This window comes from Uloborus diversus, chromosome 9 (assembly GCF_026930045.1).
Source record: "Uloborus diversus isolate 005 chromosome 9, Udiv.v.3.1, whole genome shotgun sequence".
NCBI lineage: Eukaryota > Metazoa > Arthropoda > Arachnida > Araneae > Uloboridae > Uloborus > Uloborus diversus.
Window position 1 is genome coordinate 92,604,461 of NC_072739.1, and position 16,881 is coordinate 92,621,341.

Genomic DNA, 16,881 nt, shown 5'->3' on the forward strand with positions numbered 1-16,881 from the left:
GAAATGAAGGCTTCACTCTCTCTATCTCAAGCTTTTTATATTCACAATTGACATATCACTGTAGGAAATTTCATTACAAAAAGCAGAACTGGCTTTCTTATTGTCCTTTGACAACGGGTTAAATATTTATTTCAGTTCTCGCTCAACAAAAGGTTTAAATAAATATTAATCATTTGAGAGATGTAACCATCCGATGCCTTAATTAATTAATTAACAAAAACATTTCTGATTCAATCCATCGCGCTTTGAAACCATGCTTGCCACAACTTAATTACACACAAAAAATTTGATCAAAATCGGTCCAGCCGTTTAAAAGCCTTATGGTGACAAACTTCCGCACAAAAGATTTTTATATATGAAGATGATTTTAAATAACAGAGTTTTAAAGTCTGGAAAAAAAAAAAAAACCTTCGAGTAATCTAAAGTAACAAAATAATAACATGGCAAAAAAAAAAAAAAAAATTGATTTTAAGTCAAAATTAATTTTTACAATTAAATTAAAAATGCTAAGTGATAACTTTAAAGATTTTTTCAGCATTAATTTAAAAAACAAAGATCCTTTCTTGAAATCGTGATATAACAGAATGCTAATTACTTCAAGACAATGAGTAAAAGCAAGGGAGCTAAGTTATTAATGACGGCTTCCTCTTTGCCTATAGGGTCGTTTATTTTACATAGCATGGAATGCGTGAAGGAAAATTCAAGCTAGGTAAAATATATATATATATAAACAACTTTACAGACACAGAATCAATCTTAGGAAGCTCATCCTAAGATTGAATACTTTGACCTTGAATAAAAAAGATGCACAAATATTCAGCAATGTATAATCGCACCTCATTAATTTCACGTTTTTTAAACAAATAATTGGCGGAAAATTCACAAGGAATTAAAGTACTTTATTTTGCAAGGAAAAAAAAACTTCATTTGATCAATTTTCCCTGATTTTTTATTATTTTTTCAAAATTTCCTGATATTTCCCTGAGTGATACAGTTCCCTGACTTTTCCCTGATCTGTCGTCACCCTGTATGATCATTGAATGAATAAATAAAGCAAGTAGCTGAAAACTTAAATTTTTACTGTTCTAAATGTATAACTAACTACGTATGCAATAAACTAACATTTATAAAGAATATACTGAATCATTCACAAGCTTTTTAATTTAGGATGAATAAAAATACACTTGTACTTATGCAAGCTCATAATATTTCAGTGATTGAACATAAACCTAACCCATTAAATTTTGAAACTTACATGCATTATGATTTTGTTTCTTCTTCTTTTTCTTCTTTTTTTTAATATCCAAAATAATACTGTTCAGATAAAAATCTCCAAAATGTTGACTCATTTATCTTTTAGATACATTTTTTAAATGCTAGTTAATATATTTGCAGGGGTGCCCACATATGGGGGATCATGGCGCAGACTGCGATATTGAAATTTTTAAGGGGGTGTTTTGAGGGTATTTTTTCATTTGGGGGACTCTTGCTTTTTGGGGGATATTTGCAATGGGGTGCCCTTGCTGTTAGGGGGGCATCCCTGATATTTGTATGCTTAACTAAGCAAAATAAATAAAGAGTAACTTTCCAGGTAACCATAAGGATTCTTAGGACATTATTAGGATACTTTAGGAAACAAAAATAGTTACTTAACTCATGAATAATCATGGACTTTTAGTACTCAAAAGAAAGAAAAACACATTCATTATCGAGCCAAATATTCTACTAATATGTATCAAACAGCATTTATCTGAGAAACTTAAAAAATGAAATATAATACATTACACAAACATCATATACCATTTTTGAAATTAAAGCTTAAAGAAACAATACCTACCTGCATCAACACCACCAAGTTGATTTTGCCACATTGCAATTAAGGCTACTCCAGTTACAATGATAACTCCGATGAACTGAAGTCTCAAATTTAACCACTGAGATGCAGCTGCAGTAGACAGAACTGCTCGTATGTTTGAATCAACACAAACCATGTTTTCTCTCTGAAACCTTCATATACATTTTATTTATTTAGTTGCTTCTTTTTTTAGATTTGAAATTAAATTCATAAAGAATGTTTTATTTTACCCATAAATCATGTCACAAACATTACAGGGGGAAAAAAACAGCACACTTAATAGTACATGATGATTCCATTTCTCACTATCACAAATTATTTCAAAATGTTAAATACATAAAAAAGACAGTTGTGCTTCATTTGACAATGAATACATTTAAAATGGTAGCAATGAAATCACAATTAAATATGTAAATAAATAACAAAGAAAAAGTGAAAAATCAAGTTTGATACTTGATCTTCCATTTAGAAATATCAGAAAAATAAAAATAAAGTGTTTTCAAGTGATTTTCCACCATGATGTACGGCCAATGAAAAATTCCAAAAATCTTTTTACTTTTTCCCATTGAGACTTAAGAAATAGATTTCCCGTATGGGAAATGATCACAGAGTGCTTTTCCCTTCAAAAGAATAATAGTAACTTCCATAAAGCATTCCTTACACAATCCCAGAAGGATAAATGAGGAGTCAGGTACTGTCCACAAATGAATCGATTATTTCAAAAAAGGCTTTAGTCTTATGGAAATCCATTGGTCTTATGCACTTTCTGAAATAATTAATTCAAATGAAGTTACTTCTTTTTTCAACAAATTTGGCCCCTCTCCCCCTTTGTCACAAAGTATCATACTTTACCTAGCCTTCTCCCCTCGTCACATGTCATGCTGTTTTTCATAAGCAAAATGTTATTTGAAAAACCTATGATGTCATACTTCTTGTTGTGCACACAGTCCCCTAGTCACAAACTCACAATTTCACGACCCCCTCCCCCTCAAAAACATGACTTTTTTTTTTGAGGACGTCCTCTCATCAGAAAACTATGAATATATATAAGGCAGTGAGAAGCAAAGGGATGTAAGTGCATGCTTTAAAGTTTTGAGTAAAATGTATTCCGAATTTCAGATCCTAGTTAGGCTTTTAATGAAATTTTTTTCTAAATCATGCTGTATAGCAGGGCTACCAGGATTACCAGTACTATTTCTTGCTCCAAAGCGGAGAGATTCTCCCATCGTTTGTACTTGTGTGGGGTGACACATAGACTTCAATGTTAAATGAGTAACTTAAGTGCTTATATGACAAACGGTTCTTAAATGATGATGAGCACACAATTGTAAAATAATATGAAAATTATTAGTAATTATTCAATACAGTTAATTAGCTAAAGCCTCATATCGGATCTTTTCCAATCTTTTGCTTCATGTTACCTCTTTTAAATTCACAACTATTCACCTACTATGAAGAGAATTTCTAATTTTAGAAATACTGTTTTTATGTTCACTCTTATCTTTTGTTGTAACTAAAGAAAATTGACCATTAAACCAAGTAACAATCAAATTAATATTGTGCATGCATAGATCAAAGTCATAGAAATACGAATATCTACCGAGCAGTTCCACTCATGGCTCTAATGGTTGAATGGCCATTCAGTGTTTCAGAGAAGTGAGCATAGATAGGAGATAAGCTAATACTAGAAAGTCGTTTAAGCTCTCTTGAAGTATGCCTATAGTATTTCTGTGAAGAAAAAAAATCATATCAGCCAAACAGTCATTTTTACTAGAATTAAAAAAAATTTAACAACACTTTTCTTCTAGGTAATTCTAATAGCTTTTTACTATTTCTGATTAACAGTTAACAGATTAGAATGAATTTAACGTATATAGTTGAACCTCAATAATTGAATCACGCTTAAAACAAAACACTGCAGAGATGAACTACATTTGAGGCAGTGAGAAGAAAAGGGATGTACATGGCAAAATTAAAAATTTGGAGACAACCAGTAAAAATGGTAGGTGAACCTCTCCTCTGTCTTGGGGCAAGAGATAGTACTAGTAGCCCTAGAAGGTTCTGTTATACAGCATGATTTTTAAAAAAAATCAATGACAGCCTACCGAGCCCTGCAATTTTAAATGTGTTTTACTCAAAACTTTAAAATGCCCATTTACACACCTTTGCTTCACACTGCCACATTTGTAATATCATCCTACTGTTTGTTGTTTACAATTTTTCGGATAAGATGAATTGATTTTAAAGGTCCCTTTGAGTTTGTTTTAACAACTGTATGATTGTCAACATCAATCTGTACTTTTTAATATTAAATATAGTTCAGTTGTATTAGATGTTGACAAGTGTGGTACTATCATGTTTGAGCTATTATAACCGGAATTTGAATAATTGCAATAATTTTAACTACAATCCATAGCAATTATGTTTAAAAACTAAATGAATTATAATATATTTTATTTATCATTTATTTTATTTATTATTATTATTATTTTGAAAGTTTTATTTTGATGTATATCATATGAATTCCTTGAATCTGATGCAAAAAGATTTATATTCTTAAAGCTTTGAAGCTTTTCACAACTCTTTAATTTTGCATTTGAACTCGTAAAACTGAACATTCATGGTTACCATTTTGGAACATTATTTTGAAAATCAAGAAAATATGGAAATAAACAGAATGAAAGTAAAGCGCATTAATGAATACAAGGTAAAAAGGTACAATTTTTGTATTGCACATGAGATTTGTTACCTTTTTTTGTCGTAATTTCTACAGTGTCATTTTCGATAGTGCAATTTTTGTCCGAGGCTCATTTTTGCAATTGCAATTTTTGTTAATTGTAGCTTCTATTCTGGAACAAGTAAAACTAAAGCTTTGTCAATTTATATCTCGTAAACTTTTAAAAAGCAATATATTTTTCAATGAGCTTAACGTTTTGCATGCTTAAAATGCCTAGAAAGTTTCCGTATCCGGAACGTAACGTTTCACTCTTTCCAGTTAATTAAATTTTTTCTGTACTAAAAGAAGTATATCATGAAATAATTGTTAATCATAAAACGAATCAAGTAAGGATTAGAACACATAACATTTTTTACATCAGAAACTATGAAATCAAAAATAAAAATAATAATGATATAATTACATTAACATTGAAACAAAAACAAATGGCAAAAATTATCTTCACTTACTTGAATCTTAAAATATATCACAGTCAAAATCGAAAAAAGGATCAAAATCCATGGCAGACCATAGCAGGTAATCACAAGGGATCCTATCAATGAAAATACTTGAGCAAGAAGTATGTTTAGTTGAAATGGCAATGTATCATCCACACAGTAAATATCTGAAGAGAATCTGTTGATTATTCTTCCAAGAGGAGTAGTGTCAAAAAAGCACATAGTTGCCTGAAATGTTGATTAGTATAATGAGATAAGGTTTTGAAAATGATGTTATAGTTTAAAAATTGAATTATTGAATATTACTAAGCATAGCAATTTCAGAGTAAAATTTAGAAGGATTTTTAAACTTTTGTTTCAGCTAAATCACTCGAGGCAAGAAAGCATTTAGTGGTTAAAGAGACATGAAGGAAAATATTGTTTCCTTTGGTACATTGCAAAACAATTTAAAATGTAATGTTTTTTTTTTTTTTTTTTGCTTTTAACAAGTGAACTTAGCTGCTAAAAGCAAAAATAACTCAAATCAAAAACTTATTCAGGAATACGTCTATACAAATAGATATCAACAGAACTAATTCAGCCTCAATAAAGTGACACTTTAGATAAATTCTGAAAAATTCATCTTTTGTGATTACACTAAGTGTACACCTGTTTTCCCTTCCAGTTCGATAACAATATTAACAAAGATTTTGGTTTTCAGTAAAATGACAAATAAAAAAAGGTGGTGGGGGGGGGGGGGGTTGGACTGAATTCAAACACTATTCAAGACATAATAGCAGTACTATTACTAAGTACCAAGTTTTAAAACATCAAAGAGTCTAAAGGTAGGGAAAAAACCAACTTTTAAAAATCATATCAATAAAAAAAGTGCTAATTTCATGCGAATTATCAGAACAACATTGTACTTTTTGAAATAATGTCATCTATAAGCTCACAATACATACATTCAAGATAGTTTTCAGCAGTTTGTCATGCAAAGATACAGCAGCTCCAAGACCAGCTACAGCAAATAAGAATGCACGGAACAATGTAAATACGCTATTTGATGCAGCCAGTCCTCCGTAAACACCAAGGTAGAATCTCAATGAGTGAGATTGATTAGCTTCAGATGTCAGCCTAAAATCACATTTCGTTAATTATCTTAAAATCAACTAAAAATAGTTTATTGCAATAACACTAATACATTGGAAAAGTAATCAGGGTCACCATTGGGAGAAGGCAAGCAGGGAAACTACTATGGGACTCATGCTAAAAAGACTAGTGACTAGGGACACTTGAACTTAAATTTTTAGGAGGGCAAAAATTCTCAGTTTGCAGAATGATGATAATTCTTCTGAATGAAACTCCCAATTTCACTGAATGATGATAACCTTTCCAAATAGAACTCGGAATTTTGCCGAATCCTCTGACAAAATTTGCGGAGTAGGGAAATTTTTGGAAAGTCACAATGACCTCCTCCCCTGCTCCTGACCTTGAAATTGATTAACTCTTCCAGCAATAGGAGACTAAACCAAAGTTTAGCTACAGTTAAAAAGAATATTCATATTAAATGAAATAAAAAGTACACAAGGAGTCACTTTTATAAAGCAAAAGATAATCTAATAAGCAATGATTGGTGGCATGGAGGTTAGGTGGTTATAGGTATAGTTAATGTACTTGTGTTTCTCACTATTGTCCAACCACGGATTGTATGGAATTGGCAAACATCCAATTAAGACAAGTCTATTTGAATGAGGGGGAAATTAAATATTTTATGCGCGTGTTCCGCTCATTTGAATGAGACGCTGCTCAATTTAGATGCTAAGATACATCTGCAAATGCTGGCATCCCTAAAAACGAATAGATATGTCCATTTCTGTCTATAAACTGGATGTTTGCCTTTTTATACAACCCGTGGTAAGACAGTAAAGCTATGCATAATGTGACAGGCTGGTTGAAATTATGAGAAACTCTGGCTCATTGTGTGACTAAGCCTATGATACTTACTTTTTGTAACCAGTAAACATTTTGAAAATACAGTCGAACCTCCATATATCGAACTTCCACATATCAAAATTTTCTATATATCGAAATCCCAGCAAACTTCCATGTCCATTACATGGAAAAATTGTTTCTATATATCGAAAAAGCCTCTGTATATCCAATTGTTTTTCGAGACATTCGTAGATTTTTTTCCCCACTTTATACTGTTTGTCTCTTGAAAAGTGAAGGTTAGGGGAGAAAATTATGTTCACTAAAGGTTTCTACGAAACTCATAAAGAATCTGGGGTTGAGGAGTGTGTAGATAGGTCTTTGTTTCATTCTGGAGTACTTAAATTCCCTCAAGCTTATTGCAAATATCTTAGTTGCAACCAGTAACACTGTAAAATCAGTTTCAAGTTATCCCTTTTGTCTGTTGATTATCATTCCTAGTACATTTTAGCTTCAGCAAAAATCATTCAAGTTAAGTAGATTAATTTTTTACTTTTCTCTCGACTACATTGTCAAAACGAAAATCCCCTAATGTTGCGGATCAAGTTGAATTGTCAAAGAATGAAGATGTATAAAGGAGCAAAAACATGTAATTTCTGCTAATTTTTCAATTATTAACTGTCATTTAATCCGATGCTCGTATAAATTAGAAATTGGGTTTCAAGCACGAAAATTAGCTTTAATTTTAATGTTTTAGGAGATTTTTATGATAAAATAGGATTGTTTCCATACATTAAAATTTCTATATATCGAATTTTTTTCCGGCAATTTGCTACTTCGATATATGGAGGTCCGACTGTATAAAGAATGAAACTGATATTTCTTTAAATATAATGACATGAATGGAAATAAAAACCTTTGAAATGCAAAAAGAAACTAAAGAAAGAGAGAGAAAATATGAAAACAATGTGTGTATGAGTAATAATAAAGTAATTTCAATGGTAAAAATCTCTCTAACTTGACACACATTTAAAGGAACCTCTATAAGTCGACATCCAATTGCTATTCTAGTCCAATTTTTGCTACCAACATTTTTTCACATTGACCCCTTCTCAAAATTTTACACTGCAATTTCTTGGTCAGTAAATCCTTTTCTGTAAAGCTCTTTTAAAGAATTCCAACTTTTATCCAGGGGCGGCTAGAGCTCCAGAGAAAGAAGGCACCATGACATGTTTTCAAACAAGTGTGAACAGGACCTTTTATCTTTAACAGATATTACTGACAAGAAGCTTTTATCTCTTTTCAAAAATTATGGATTTTTTCCACATGAGGTATTCAAATAATATTGCTGATTTTACTGTGTACTTTTCAAAAAAAGGAAACGAAAATTGTTTTACTAAAATTAATTTTCTTAGTGTGACTGTTACGCATTAGTAAGTAAGTGATGTAGAAAATCATTGGGAATTAAAATTATGGAGCCTCAGTAAGACGGCATGTTTTCATGTTCCCTTGGGGTGTCGAATTATCGAGGTTCCACTGTACAAAGCATTTATTTTTCTCTTCAGTATTTTTTTAAAACTATTTTCTTTCAAACCAACATTTTCCCTTGGAATTATAAAATTAAAAACTTTTTCACTTGGCACCATTTTAAAAATGCATTGCTTTAAAAGTAGACAGAAAGTTGAAAATAAATTTTTTTGAAAAGAGTAAAAATAAAAAGCAATTCAAGCTCGAAAAAGCATAATTTTTGTACTTGCATAGACTCTGCTTTTGCAATGGAGGTTTTTGTAAAGAGGTGCTTTTGTAATTCCTATTTTTTCTGATTCTTGCTTCTATTCTAGAACAGTAACACTATAACTTTGCTTTTAAATTTCAAGCAGCTTTTTTTTCCATTTACTAATTTGAACAAGTTCTAAATTTCACACTTTTAATTATCTGGAAAATATGGAAATCTGGAAATTAGAGTTTCTTGTAGTTTTGCGAAAATTATGCTTTACTCTCACTAACAGGTCAAGGCCATACTAAACAATAAATAGGGTGTCATCTATCTTTTTATTTTTTTCAAAACAATTCCTTTTTAAACAGATAATTCATGGATAATGTGCAGGAAATTACTGTATTATACAGATGTAATCTGCTTATGTAAATGTCTGATTTTAAATAACTTACCAATAATGGGAACTTAATGATGAATTCCAGTTATGTGTAGATGTATTTGATACCCAGAAAGAAAGCCACCAGTCACAAAGTGTTCTTGATGCTATGCATAAAATAAAGAGATATATAGTACACACTGAATACATAAGTACATATATACATTGCACATTTCAGTTCTTTGTCTCACAAAATTTTTGTCACTAAAACTTCATGATGAAACAATATGAAGTTTAAAGGGCAGTAAGTAACTGACAGCAGAGCTCAAATGCTTCTTATTTAAAACAACAAAGTTGTTGAAAGATGTGTGTAGATGTAACTAATTTGTAACTTCTACTAGGAGATAAAATGCAGCAATTAAAAAATGAATGGTAAAAAAAAAAATCCTCTTTCTAGTTACTAGTTTTAATGGGAGTTTATATTTATAAAGCATGTTAACCAAAACACAAGTGAAAAGTTACTAAATAAAACACCTCTGCGCTATCTGTACTAGTAATTTCTGTGCATGTCTGTGTGTCTGTAGCCCTATGTTGTCCAGACCAGCAATGTCTATCAGGTCAATACTGGTACCATTGGTATAGGACATCCAAGAAAAGACATTCTGTCCTATATCACCCCTTTAAAATTTTCAGGGTTGGACACCCAGTGGTAAAAATAATTATATAATCAATTTTCACCCGCTGCAAGGGGGAAATGGAGGTTGACAAGCGAAGCGAGCAGGGGAGGGAGTCCCTATTTTTTGTTTGAAACTTGATAATCAATATACTGCCGTGTGCAGGTAAATGGGTTTTTGAAATATTTGAAGAAATGTGTGTCGGATTCAATAGGAAATTTGGATTGGAAATGATTGGATTCATAGGGAAATCTTGGAATTAGACGTTTCTTCGCACCTTTTTTCCAGCGGAAATCAAGCTTGTACAATAAATTTAACTTACAATATATGACAAAGTGGCAAAAAAAACCCGAAAAATTTGCAGTTACTGCCCTTTACCTGCACAGCGCAGTATACACACTGTATATCTACCAATATTTAATCACAAATTTGTGTGCTTTTAAGTACGAGTATGTCTGTTTGTGCCCTCCTCTCCTACAGGACAAACCATACAACCAAGTGCTACTCCTGATACAGCTAGTCATTTAAATTTCGTTTTATTTAATTTTATTCATGTACCTGTTAGTTTTTGAGGTTAAAAAAAAAAAGACATTGTGACAAAAATACCATTTCAAACAAAGATGAAAATAGTAACATTTGGTATCCTGAAATTTCTTCATTGATTGATTAGATTATTTTATTATTTTGATAAAGTAAGGGATCCATTGTACCGGCTCCAGCACAAAATCTAGAAATATAGAACCATTCCCCAAAAATGTTTTCTTTCTGAATTATTAGGACACACTTTTGCAATTATAATTATAGATTATAACATTGAAGAATGCTGCTTAAGTAAAATAATTTCTCACCTTGCATTAAAAAGCAAAATATCAGTACTGAAATTGACAAAATGGACCCAACTGCTTTCCAATAGGAATGAATGACATGGAATTCCACCACACCCTCCTTTTTTTCTTCTTCAACAATAATGTGCTCCTTATCTTCAGTAGTTTTTTCAACTGCTTTGCTAAGAACATTTGTAGCTTCTTCTGTACTGTCATCATTCAAATCCATAAAATGCAGCTGCATTATTTGTTGAGGTGGACCTATCAGAAATAAGATACGAGCTTTAAATAAATATTATAAATGCAGCAGAATCTGCTCATAACAAACTTCCTTAATAATACTCTATCTGCATAACTTACAGAAAAACACCAATTTTTTCCTTGAAAAATGAGGGAAATGTTTACCCATCTGAGCACAGTGTTCTGTCACTTCTGCTTTATACATTTTTATCCTGGAGTAGTATCTAATTACAATAAATTTCATATCCCTCCTTCTGGCTCGACCAAGACAACATTTTTCATAATTTGCGTTCAAAAATGTTTTTTTTAAAAAAACACAGTTCGAGCAATTGAGTAAATGGGTGATATCTACACTTAAAATGATACTATATGCAGGGTCCCTCTACACCCCCTCTTACCCCCTCCCTCACTCCCCACCGAGGACAAAGGTGCACCATCTCAAATGCTACGACGCACACTGCTGAAGAACAAGACAATTACCCCAAAAATGAGTCCAAGACCTTATAAATTGCTCCTCCAAAATTCTCCACGGCAAAACCTAAGTTGTGACGATCTTTGGAGGGTATCCCTGCTGTAAGAGAAGATTACTGCATCAAGAAAATCTAATTTTTAAAACCTAAAAGGGAAATATTTCTTTAATTAAAAAAATTAAAACTGAAGTTACTTGATCAATTTTGAGGAAAAAAGAATCAAAAGCAGGTTGTGTCACTTTACAAGATGAAAGGTGTGAAGAAACACTTTACAAGATGAAAGTGATACTCGTGGCTGTGGTGTCCCTCGTAAAGTGACTCCACGAGCCACAACTTTGATCAGTGTTTCTATATTTATAACTCATGGAAACATGCATAACAAAGTAATGTGAAGACGACAAGTGTGGCAAATAAAAGTATTTAATACGAAATACAATTCTCAGATTGATCTATTTCTGCTCAAACACTCAACAAGTCCAATACATTGGCAGCATGTAATCCAGTTACTCAGAAAATAATTTTTCTGATACAAATGTCACTAGATACACCTTATATTGGTTATTTCACACAATGTGATGCAATGCATAGGAAATAAATAGAGGCATAACTATTGAAGTGTTAATAGAGAAAAAATTGTTTCACAATTTTTTTAAAGAAAAAAGCGATGAACATGAAGCAAAAAATTAATACCTAATGATAAGGCATGCATTGAAAAGCCGCATTTTCATTTCCTTTTACAAAAAAGGAAGTATTGTACTCGCGAAAAAATTTTAACTCAAAAATCAACATTAATTTTCATTTTACTCACCCCGGAATGAATATTGAGTTTATTTTCGACTTGACAACACGTGGATAAGTGCCTAAGAACGTATAGACAGGTGAAATATCCATTTTGACGATTCCCGAGTTAATTACAACGAGTTTTGTCCTGATGTCTGTATGTGCATATGTATGTTGCATAACTCAAGAACGGTATATCCTAGAAAGTTGAAATTTGGTACGTAGACTCCTAGTGGGGTCTAGTTGTGCACCTCCCCTTTTGGTTGCATTCGAGTGTTTCTAAAAGGGTCTTTTGCCCCTTTTTCGGGGGAAATCATTATTAATTTCGATGTAAACTCAAGTGGTGTTATAATTTGGCGGACACTTGGCGATATATTGCCAATCTTTTGGTCGCCAAGTTTTGTTGCCAACTGGCGACAAATTTGGCGATTTTTTCTTTTTAAATCTGTTTCAATTTGGAAACTGTTGGTGATATTTAGAGAGTAAACTATTGAATCAAATTAAAATTGCCAGTGATGGGGAAATGACATTAAATTGGAGTAAAAGGAAGTCATGCGATGCACACATCAGCTCGTTAAACATTAATCCTCATTTAGTAATTCTTAATACATATGACAGGTAGTGTCAAGTATACCTTTTCACAAATATTTAATATACAGGGTGAGTTCGATCGAATCTGCCATACGAAAGGGGGTGATAGAAGAGCCCAAGCGGAGCATAGAACCACCCATTATCGTGTTCAATCCTTAACCGTAACCGAGTTTTGGTAAATTTAAGGAAAATGAGTAAAAAAACAAAATTCTGAGAAAATGACCAATTTCTGAAATTCCTGTAGGACCTACAAGGAAAATAAGTACATATTTGGAAAGAGCAGACTAAATCCTACAAAATGATACCTTTTGCATTAAGATAGTCGCATTTTACCGAGAGTTACAAGCTTTGAAACATTGGACACACTCAGAATTAAAATGGTGCCAACGTTTCTAATAGACATTTTCAAAAACAACCGTAAGAGCTACAATCGGACAAATCTACCAAAAACTGGCCCATTTTATTAGCTTTCAGATGATACAACAAAAAATCATATTGGGCTTCAAGTTCAGCTGAAAGTCAGGCTTTTGTTTGTAACAGTGTAAAAATCTGCATTCGTTAAAAAAGGAAAACCAGCAAAGAGTCGCACTTTTCTGTTTTGATTTTTCTGTTTCACGATAGCATGTTGCTTTCTTTGTTTAAGAAAATGCTATCTTAATATATAAAAATCTTCTGTGCGGACGTTTGTCACCATAAGGCTTTTAAACGGCTGGACCGATTTTGATCAAATTTTCTGTGTGTAATTAAGTTGTGGCAAGCATGGTTTCGAAGCGCGATGGATCGAATCGGAAACGTTTTCGTTAATTAAATAATTAATTAAAAACATTGGAAGGCTATATCTCCCAAACGATTAATATTTATTTTAATCTATTGTTGAGCGAGAACTGAAATAAATATTTAACCCATTGCCAACGGACAATAAGAAAGCCAGTTCTGCTTTTTGTAATGAAATTTCCTACTGTGATATGTCAATTGAAAATGGATAAAACGTAGAGAGTGTAGCCTTCATTTCTCTTGAAAACATTGATTTTAGGTTCAGTGATATATTTTAAAGAAAAGTACTGGAAGAGGTTCACCCAAAACGTGTGTTCTGTCGTCGTAGTTGAACCATGTGACCGGATCGGTGCTTTAGGTTTTCCTAACCAAATAATCAGAAAGTATCATACCTAGCAACAATTGTTTCTCGGCTCAAATCCATCTGAGTTTTGGCATCAATGTCAAGAATACTTTAAGGATTATATAACTAATCAGTACATTATTAAAGCAAAAGATGATGGAATTTAAAGACGAAACAAATTTTATTTTCGTCCAGATAAATTACAACAGGGTAGTTCTGTACACAAAAGATCATTGCAGTGGAAGATCTTTATCTTTGGTGGAAAGAACAAACTAGTTCAAAAGATCGGACCGCTAATCGGCCGGAGTTGGCTTCTCTCACTGATCGGCTGGATTGCAGTAACGTGGTGGCGTGGCGACTTTGGCTGTAAACAATAGAGTTGCGTGATCAATTGTTTACATTTTAAAGCTACTACTAATGTAATTTATTGTATTTTTTGTTTATTTGGCAAAATATTTCAAATTGCAAAGAATTGTTTTTCGTTTTTAAAGAGATTTTAGTCATTTTAGTTGAAGAATGTGTTTATTCTACATCAACAAGGGGGGGGGGGATGAGTGATTTTCGTTTATTCAGAAAACTGTTTTTACCTTTATCATTTTTCTAATCGATATCCTTTCGATTGTTTTATTCTTTTTCATATGGGAGATGTTGCAGCGGGATTTCCCGTTTGTTCTAGATGGGTAGTTAGATTTTTACACTATTAATATCTGAGAACGCTTTTTATCTTTTGAGTTTGGCTGAAGGAACAAACCATCAAATACGGGAGAAAAAATAGTTAATAAAACAACTGCTCAGTGGGCATTAGATAAATCAAGTTGTAATAAATATACGCATTCTGACACCAAAGCAGCTTAAAACATTTTTTTTTACTTATTTGTTTCAACAGAATGGTTCAAACACTTCATAGTTTATTTAAATTTTTTTAACATTCCAATTATAAAAGTTTGAACAGAACAATGTCTGTCGGGTCCTCTAGTTGTTATATAAAAATAGTAGTTTTAATATTTAATTTAGAGAAAAAACACATGAGATAACGATTCGTAGAAATAAAAGAAGCATTACGTTCCCGTGCTTTTCACAAAGGGAAAATCAATAACAAAAAATGTTACACCAACATTGATTAGTACATTTAATAAACCTTCAAAATTTACAATAGCTGCTGAAATTGGTCGCCGCCACACCTGATACACTCTCTTGCCTTTTTGCGAAAGAAAACAACCGTTGCACTTACAGAAATTTCATTCCTTAGTTTCCCTACTGCTTCATCAAGCCGGTCACTCAATTCTTGCAAACTTGCTACTTCCGTTTTGTAAACTTCTTGTTTTAAGAATCCCCAAACAAAGAAGTCCACTGGCATCAGATCTGGGGATCTAGGGGGCCAAGGGATGGGGCCCGTATGACCAATCCATTGGGGATAATGTTCAGTTAGAAATTCTCGAACGGCATTTGAAGAATGTGCAGGGGCTCCATCGTGTTGGAAAATGATTTCTGCCCTCTCCTGAACAGGAATAGCGTCAAGAAGGTCAGGCAAAGGATGTTCAATGAACTCTAAATATGTGTTTCCTTTTAGGTTACCTCGAAACACATACTGACCAATTAAATGATCTCCTATTACGCCAAGTCAAACATTTATGCTGAATTGAGTTTGGAATGATGAGTTTCAGGTTAAGAAAGGATTATGTTCAGCATAATGATGCCAGTTATGCAAATTTATGATGCCCCCTCTAGTGAACAACGACTCATCTGTCCACAATAACTTTCTTAGAAAATGGTGATTTTCAGTGTCTCGGGCTAGTAGCCATCTGCAAAATGTTACCCGCTTTTCTAAATCTGAATTGCTCTTGAAACTCTTCGCTGGTTTCCTTTTTTAACGAATGCAGATTTTTACACTGTTTCAAACAAAAGCCTGAATTTCAGCTGAACTTGAAGCCCAATATGATTTGTTGTTGTATCATCTGAAAGCTAATGGAATGGGCCAGTTTTTGGTAGATTTGCCGAATTGTAGCTCTTACGGTTGTTTTTGAAAATGTCGTTTAAAAATGTTGGCACCATTTTAATTCTGAGTGTGTCCAATGTTTCAAAGCTTGTAGCTCTCGGTAAAATGCGACTATCTTAATGCAAAAGGTATCATTTTGTAGGATTTAGTCTGCTATTTCTAAATATGTACTTATTTTCTTTGTAGGTCTTACAGGAATTTCAGAAATCGGTCGTTTTCACAGAATTTTGTTTTTTAACTCATTTTTCTTAAATTTACCATAACTCGGTTACGGTTAAGGATTGGACACAATAATGGGTGGTTCTATGCTCCACTTGGGATCTTTTATCACCCCCTTTCGTATGGCAGATTCGATCGAACTCACCCTGTATTGAAGACAATAAAAGTCCATTTATAAAATACTGAGATTAAACCAATATAAAATTTTGAACAAAATAATAATAATAATAATAATAATAATAATAATAACTACAAATCACACATATCTGGTCAATACGGCACACCTATAAATTTCAGTCACTTTTTTTCTACAAAAAAATTCGTTTTAAATGCCAGAATAAACTTTCCTTTCTGTTCTCTTTTTAAAATCATTTCACAAAACTATCCAATATCAGCGCAAATGTATATAATACAATAATAACTCATTTAAATAAAATAAATTTCAAAATAATAAATTGAATGCAAATGAAACTTACCTTGCATAGATACTTTTCCACCAGAGAAAACAACTAAGTGATCAGCATTCTCTGCAAATTTGTTTTTATGAGTGCACAAGATTCGAGTTTTATTCTTCAGTAGACCCATAATGCAGTTAGAAAAAATATGTTCGGCAACATGAGCATCAACAGCTGAAAATGGATCATCCAAAAGGTAAATTTCAAAATCCTGCAGCAATAAAAGGTACACATAAAAAAAAACTATAATATTTCTACATGAAATAGTGTATGTAATATTAATCACATTAATTTTGATAATTTTAATAATAAATATTTAATTCACAGGAAAGAAAAGCTTTTTAGATGTTAGAAGAAATCAAACATTAACTTCTAAATAGAAAATCAAATAAGAGATCATAATGCATTTTGAAGCAAGCACTAAAATTGGAAGAATTCATGTTCATTTGTGCTCAGATGATGAGTGGCAAATTTATGATAAA

At 32.3% G+C, this 16,881-nt stretch overlaps 1 protein-coding gene across 1 annotated transcript in view; it reads right to left on the minus strand.

Annotated features, from left to right (window-relative positions):
* LOC129230375 (ATP-binding cassette sub-family C member 10-like) overlaps positions 1 to 16,881 on the minus strand; it is a 93,546-nt gene that overhangs the window by 18,699 nt on the left and 57,966 nt on the right. Inside the window, exons 8-14 of the mRNA XM_054864773.1 lie at positions 16,421 to 16,610; positions 10,556 to 10,792; positions 9,110 to 9,200; positions 5,974 to 6,145; positions 5,042 to 5,257; positions 3,456 to 3,583; positions 1,838 to 2,007 (exon numbers count right to left, since the gene is read on the minus strand). Coding sequence (XP_054720748.1) covers positions 1,838 to 2,007; positions 3,456 to 3,583; positions 5,042 to 5,257; positions 5,974 to 6,145; positions 9,110 to 9,200; positions 10,556 to 10,792; positions 16,421 to 16,610 — 1,204 coding nt within the window. The remainder of the gene's footprint in view (positions 1 to 1,837; positions 2,008 to 3,455; positions 3,584 to 5,041; positions 5,258 to 5,973; positions 6,146 to 9,109; positions 9,201 to 10,555; positions 10,793 to 16,420; positions 16,611 to 16,881) is intronic.